Genomic DNA, 7,492 nt, shown 5'->3' on the forward strand with positions numbered 1-7,492 from the left:
AAAAATCCCCACCTGGGGAAACAACCTTTCTCGGAGAGGTGACCCTGGTAAGAACACATAGCGCTAAGAAGGGGAGCAAACATATTAAGAACAGTATGCTATATACGCCAGGTCCCTTGAAACATATGCTGTGCAGATGTTTCTTCCCTGCAGCGACTGTGTCAAGCAGCAAGGATGGACCGGCTTCCGGCATTCACATCTATTTACTCAGCAGGAAACAGTATAAAATATACAAAATGAATAAGACATGATCCTTAATCAGGAAGCTTATGTATTATGACTAGAGAGAGATGGACAGCCGTGGTCATGTCACTGTGCTCCAGGTAGAAGATGGTACATTAGGGAGCAGCTAAGACACGGGGGGTATCGAGCAAAGCAAGAGGTGCCTTTTTGCTGGGTGGGACGCAGGGAGGGCTCCCTGAAAGAAGGTTGATGGTAAGTAGAGGCTAAGGAGGGAAAGGGGTATTGTTAGCAAACATCAGGGGTATGTACTAGTATAGAGAGCAGCAAGTGTTTGACATACCTGTATGAATGCCAGTCTGAGGACAACTTGATCACACCCAAAGACACAAAGCTGCTTTTGCTCTTTGAGGACCTCTGAGCAGGGACAGTCAGAGCTGGCTGGTTATGCTCTTGTTTTTTTCTTTTCTTCAGGGGCTGTCAGTCCAACCTTTGACCCGAGGAGCCTGCCCGTTAGCCTGGAGCTGTCGGAGGACCGCAGGAAGGTGACTGTAACTCCCGTCCCACAGATTTATGTCTGGAGTCACACCAGGTTTACAATCTGCCAGGTCTTATGCTCCCAAGCCTTCTCTTCTGGGCAGCAGTACTGGGAAGTGGACACTCAGCAGTGCAGTCACTGGGCGATTGGCGTGGCTTCCTGGGGGATGAGCCGCAACAAGATGCTGGGAAGGACCAGGGACTCCTGGTGCGTGGAGTGGAAGGGAACCAGCCAGCTCTCGATGTGGCACATGGCCAAGGAAACTGTCCTCGGCTCAGAAAAACCTAGGGTGGTGGGCACGTGGCTGGACCTCGAGCGGGGGAAGCTTGCCTTCTATTCAGTGGCTAATCAGGAGAAACTTCTGGGCGAGTGCCCAGTCTCCGCCTCCTCGCCCCTGCACCCTGCCTTCTGGCTCTATGGTGTACTTCCCGGAAACTCTCTGACTATAAGGCAGGTAAAGGTATAAAGGTTAAAACACCTTGGTTTCCTGTCCTCTTTCTCTGCCTTCAAGAATCCCACTCCTGAAGTTAAGGGGTGTGCAGTGAAGGGTTAACTCTGCACTGTCCAAAGAAAGAAAGGCCCTGGAACGTAATCTCTAATCCTTTGGAATATCCTGCCTGATAAGAGTGTCTTCGTTCACCTGGGGGCCTTCGGCCGGGAGGTGTCATCAACTTGACCTTGGGAGAGGCTGGAGACTAAGGTCAGCCACCTGGTTGGTGAGGCCTGTCTACCTGACTGACCTCCACTGAAAGACCTGGATGCCAAGGCTTGCGTGACTTTCCCTGGTTGACAATACTCCTTGCACATTGTCACACATCGTTGCTGGGAGAATTAAGAATTGTCCATATGACTCCACTGGGAGAGGATAATTGGTGTCTCCTGGCTGCTGCCCTATGTGCCTTCTTTTTACTGCTGATTTTAATCTGTATCTTTTCACTGTGTAAACTGTATAACAGTTCTGCTGAGTTCTGACAATCCTAGTGAATCACTGAACCTGAGAGTGGTGGTTTTTTTCTCTTTTTTTTTGCCTTTGAAATTGTCTTTATTTCTGATCATCCCTTTACAACCAACCACCCCAGAATTAACTCCCACACATGCACCTCGAACCCAAATCTTGCCCCCTCCCCAAGCAAATCAGATTCATGTTTCTGATTGTAGGACACTTTGCCTTTGAGGTCTCATGAACTCCCCAACGTTTGCCCCTGCCATCCTGTACCCGGGCTGGGTCCCTCCCTTTCCCCATGCACACTGAGCATGAACCTGAAATGTGGGTGCCCCCTGCATAATGCACCCGGTCTGAGGTTTCAGCTTCCAAAAGCCCAGAAAGAAGCCTTTGCTGGGTGCACCCAGTGAGCAGGGTCACTACAGGGTCACACCACGGGCTCCATGTCATGAAAATGCCACAACATAAAACTCACTATCGCCAAAGTGCTTGGTGGCAAGACAGATGGTCCTGGGCTGTCCTAACTCCCTCAGTATCCCCATGAGCTCAGCCCGGATCTGGGCAAGTCTCTCCTGGTTGACGGTCCCCTGGATCCTGTAACACTCCAGAGGGACGGGGTACAGCTCGAACTCTAAACTGCACAGCCCGGCTGTGTGGCGCAGCACCTTCTCCACGGTGGCCACGGAAAAGTTGTTCTTAGAGATGGTGAACTCCCTGAGCTGGTGACAGCGGCTCAGGACAGGCAGGATGGCCTCGACTTGGGAGTCCACCATCCCACAGTGATCCAGGCACAGGTCCTGGAGAGGGGCTCAAGACTAAAATCTGCGAGGCTGAGGCGAAACAGATGCAGGGACTTCAGCTGCCTGAGGTTCGGGCACTGGAACAGGTGTGTCAGGTCTGAATGCGTCAGCCGCTGGCAATTTTCCATGGAGAGTTTGTCCAAGGGGGTCTGCAGGCACCTGAGCATCTGGTCCAGACGGCCTTGGAGGAAGGAGGGAAAATCCATGTTGAGGTCCCGGAGGTGCCGCAGCCTGAGCATCTGAGAGAGGAATTGGGAAAAGGATCGCTGCTCCTCCTGCTGTTTCCTGTCCCAATCCTCTTCCTCCTCCCAGTCCTCCTCCTCAGCCAACACATCGATGTAGGAGAGAGAGAGTCTCTGCAGGTTACTCATCTGACCCAGGTAGAGAGCAAACGTCCCCAGGGTGGGCAGGTCCCAGGCGCAGTTCACTTCCACTTCCTGGATGCAGTCCAGCTGCACCCCATCCAGGACCCTCCTGACCCTCTGGAAGGGCACCTCAGCAATCCTCACCGCCTTGCAGCACAGGTGTAGCAACCCTTCCCTCTCCTTGGCCCATTGAATGATGTACATGAGAAACTCCCCCGCATCCCTTGCATTGAAGTTAAGGTCTAGGAACACCTCCAAGGGAGCCAAGGGATGCTCCATGTTGGGGCTGGAGCTGTGCACAGTCACTGGTGCCCTAGGTGAGCACTTCGGGGTGCTGTCTCCACACCACATTCTCCAGAAGCTGGCACCCGTGTTCCTTAAATCCAGCACCCGAAGTTTCCACCTCCTGGGCCTAACCTCCTGGGCAAGCAGAACGTCAAGCCCATCCAACACGGCTTTTAAGACTATGACCTCAGGCAGCTTCATCCGGTCCCCCAGAGGGAGCACAGTGAAGGGCCAGGCGTGCACCATCGCCTCCAGGGGCTCCTGGATTCTCCTACGGCAGGCCTGAATGAACAGCGGCGGGAGGAGCTCAGCCGGCAGGTAGTCCAGAGCTGTGATGGCTGAGGCCTGGTCCCTCAGCAGGCTCTCTCCTGCCAGCTGCAGGAGTGTGGGTGGGGTCTGGATGCTCATCTTCAAGGCGCTCAGAAAGGAATCCTGCAGAAACGTCTGCTGTGACCGGTAGGCTGGGGCTCGGATCTCAGACCTGCTGGAGAACCACCGCACCGACTGCAGAGCTGGAGGACTCTGAATCTCTCCTCTAGTGCCTGACGTTTTTATACACCTTCTCAAATGTTAACATCCAATCAGAACCAACCGTCTCTATCCCATTATTCTAAAGGGATTATTGCTTTTCTGCTGTGACCAGGTTTGATGGGGCTCAGATCTGAGACCTGGTGGAGAACCATGGCATTGACTGCAGAGCTGGAGGACTCTCCTGAGAGTGGTTTTAAGGGACCCCCGTCCCCCCAAACACAAGGGGCATGTTATGAATCCCTGTGAAATATTACCACAAATGGAGTGGTTTCAAACAACACACATTTGTTGTCTCAGTCTCTGTGAGTGAGGAGTCAGGGCACAACATAGCTGAGGCCTCCGCTTCAACGGCTCACAAGCTGCAGTCAGGGTGTCAGCTGGGGCCTTGGTGTCATCTGAGGCTCGACTGGGGAAGGACCTGCTTCTGAGCTCACAGGGTTGTTGGCCACATTCAGTTTCTCCTGGGTTGTCAGGCTTCGGGCTTCGGTTTCTGCTGAGTATTGGTTTGATATGATTTTAAATCCATTTGTTTATGACTTAAGTGAAGCTGTTTTAACCCTGTTTATGCAAAGACAAGAAAATGTTTTAGAAGGGAAGTTGTTTTGCCCAACAGGTGTGGTCAGTGGTTGAGGGTTGACCTATGATCCAGGAGATCAAGGTTCATTTCTTGGTCAGGGCACATGCCTGGGTTGTGGGCTCCATCCCCAGTAGGGGGTGGGGGGTGCAGGAAGCAACTAATCAATGATTCTCTCTCATCATTGATGTTTCTATCTCCCTCTCCTTCTCCCTTCCTCTCTGAAATCAATAAAAATATTTAAATTTTTTAAAAAACAGACAGGAAGTTGTTTTGATATAGAAGAATGACGTAAGTTGTGTCAGGATGTTGTTATCTCATCTGTTGTTGATAAGCACTCAGTACCTCAGCTGCTAAGGGGCCCCCCGGGGGCTCACTGATAACAAGAGGAGAAGCAACTATGGCAAGAGGATGCACTTAGACTAAAAATACTGGTACTCGGCTCATCGGCGCTGTCATGGCGGGCTTGCTGAAGAAGACCACCGGCCTTCCGGGACGGGCTGCATGTGAGAGTCCACATGAGAGGCTAAGCATATTGTACACAAAGATTCTTGATGTTCTTGAGCAAATCTAAAAGTGCCGCATATAGCCCTAACTGGTTTGGCTCAGCGGATAGAGCGTCGGCCTGCGGACTCAAGGGTCCCAGGTTCGATTCCGGTCAAGGGCATGTACCTTGGTTGCGGGCACATTCCCAGTGGGAGGTGTGCCGGAGGCAGCTGATCGATGTTTCTCTCTCATCGATGTTTCTAACTCTCTATTCCTCTCCCTTCCTCTCTGTAAAAAATCAATAATTAAAAAAATAAAATAAAAGTGCCGCATATAGGAAGTAAACAGAAGAGATTGCAAATGAGAAGCTGGATATGGTTAAAGCAAAACCAGATGTTAGAAAATTAGAAGACCGACTTCAAGGTGGCCAAATAGAAGAGGCGATTCTTCAGGCTGAAAATGCACTAAGTCTGGTGAGAACAATGATACGGTGGAAACCATGGGAGCCTTTAGTGCAAGCATGTCAGACTACTCGAGGCCTGTGGGCCACATGCGGCCCACAACGAATATTTTTGCGACCCAGCCAATATAATGGTATGTAAAAAACGTTTTAATAAAAATTTCGTTACTTAATTTTGACAACATCCTGTTATACATAATTATTAATAACGAGCTACAATGTTCACTAGTGACTGATTACTACAGTATAATCATGTTGCATTCATTTCCCTGCGCGCCTTACACGCAGGCGCACCATTTCTCTCTACTAATACTAGCAGCGAATATTTTAGCAGCCGATGGCCACGTCATCAGTCTTGGACTGACTTGGTTGGTGTGCACAGCAGGAAATATTTCGCTTTCGGAGAACAAGAAAAATAGGTTTATTTGCGTTACGCTTATTAATTTGTGCAGTTATCCAGTGTCTGGTAAGTTAATGTTCAAGAAAAAATATTAATTTTTATTAAAATGTTCTATTTTATGTTAATGATTACTCATTTATTTCAGCCCTTTGTATTCAGCATATCACTATTGAAATAATCCTACTTTGCTATGAAAATAGAAGCTTTTGTTTTTTTGCGGCCCACATAAACTTAAACCTTGTTTATTTGGCCTATGTTAGCCTTTGAGTTTGACCTGCTTGCTTTAGAAGGCAGAAAATATACCTACTGAATTTATGGCTTTGGGAGAAGTAGTTTTGAAACAGAATATTGTTAATGTGAGTTAGTTGTTACTAACTGTGGAGAGCGGCTATATTGTTTGGACAGGTTCAAGCCTGGGACTAGTGAGAGGGCACGATCCTCTCGTGGCAAAGCCACGTGCAAGTCCCAGCACAGTTATAGCCAAAGGCCACAGTTGTAAGCTCGACTTTATGGTCCGAACCTGTGGTCCCACGTGGCTGAGTGATACAGGCCGCGGGATGTGCAGCAAGTAAACAAAGCTTGATCAGGGGCATGTAATTGAGTAGATTGGAAACCCACGAGAACGTTGTAAACATCTTGACCACGCCCTTACTTTGCCTGGTGGAATCTGGCTATGAAATAAAGACTCGGCTTGCAGGCCTGGGCGCTGTCTCGCCATCAGAAAGGGCAGCGTCCCACCTAGCGCCCAGCTTTCTTTTTTTGTCTGTCTTTTCTAAATCCTTCACCGCCCCCTCTCAGGTTCACCCATGGCCGTGCCGGCTCGGCGCAACTAACTATATTTCATTAGAAACAAAAAAAGTGATGACAGATAGAAACCGGCTCCTTTGCAAGCCTAGAAACTGGAAGGGAACATAGAAAGTCTAGAAATCCTGGGGTTTACTGTGTTGAAAGGAACAATCATCTCTCACTTTCAACCTCTACGGGCTGTAAAATATTCTCAAAATAGGGCATAGCTTTAGGGGCAAAGCTCAAAACTAAAGGCATGGCTATGAACACTCAGCCTTAAGGTCAAGACCAAATCAAGGGCATGGCCATTACTCCCCTTGTTAAGGTCTCTGAGGAGATTAAGACAGTCCCAGGGAATCCTGTCCGTTGGACAAAATGACTCATAGAAAGGCAACTGGATGTCATAAAGCCTAGCAGTGCCCAAGTACTTGAAATTATATGGAGAGAGAGGGAGGGCAGGGGCCACGTCGCAAGGCGAACTGTGAGTTTAGCTACTGACACTTCGAATTGTCCAAAGTCTAAATGAAATAAGGCTGACTTTTCAGAACATAAAATGATCTTGAGCCCCAGCATCTACAGGCAGGAAGCAGGCTGATGATGTCGATAAGAAAAACAAAAATACACGGAAGAAAAATGGCAAAAAACAGGAACAGATATTTCAGAGAAGAGGAAGCCCTATGGCTGGTAGACCAGTGAAGAAATGTTTAGGTCAGGGAAACCCAAATCCAGACGAGGAAGATATCTTAATTCAAAATAATTTGGTTAGAAAAAAAAAAAAGGAAACTCGGACAATACCAAGTGTTGGAGGGACTGTGGATCGACAGGGCCTTGTAGTGTTGCTGGTACAGTGGGGCCTTGACTTACGAGTGTCCCGACTAACGAGTTTTTTGAGATACCAGCTGTCTCTCGGCCGATTTTTTGCATTGAGTTGATAGAGTAATTTGAGTTAACAAGCTCCTTAACGAGCTCAGTCTCGGAAGGAATTAAACTAGTAAGTCAAGGCCCCACTGTAGCTACTTTGGAAAATGAATGGAACTATCTTGTAACGGTGAATATCTCAAACCAGCAATTTCACAGATTTATGTATACCTAATAGAAGTCTTGCTTATACAAAAATGGTCATAGCTGCACTGTTTACGATGAC

At 48.7% G+C, this 7,492-nt stretch overlaps 1 protein-coding gene and 1 pseudogene across 2 annotated transcripts in view; one reads left to right on the forward strand and one right to left on the reverse strand.

Annotated features, from left to right (window-relative positions):
- RNF135 (ring finger protein 135) overlaps positions 1-1,716 on the forward strand; it is a 10,701-nt gene extending 8,985 nt beyond the window's left edge. For both annotated transcript variants that reach the window (XM_014548871.1, XM_005877613.2), the window contains one exon: positions 655-1,716. In XM_014548871.1, coding sequence (XP_014404357.1) covers positions 655-1,184 — 530 coding nt within the window. In that variant the 3' untranslated portion in view covers positions 1,185-1,716. The remainder of the gene's footprint in view (positions 1-654) is intronic.
- A 678-nt stretch (positions 1,717-2,394) lies between these two features.
- Positions 2,395-3,519, reverse strand: LOC102240172 (annotated as a pseudogene).
- Positions 3,520-7,492: the final 3,973 nt, after the last annotated feature.

This window comes from Myotis brandtii, unplaced genomic scaffold (assembly GCF_000412655.1).
Source record: "Myotis brandtii unplaced genomic scaffold, ASM41265v1 scaffold523, whole genome shotgun sequence".
NCBI lineage: Eukaryota > Metazoa > Chordata > Mammalia > Chiroptera > Vespertilionidae > Myotis > Myotis brandtii.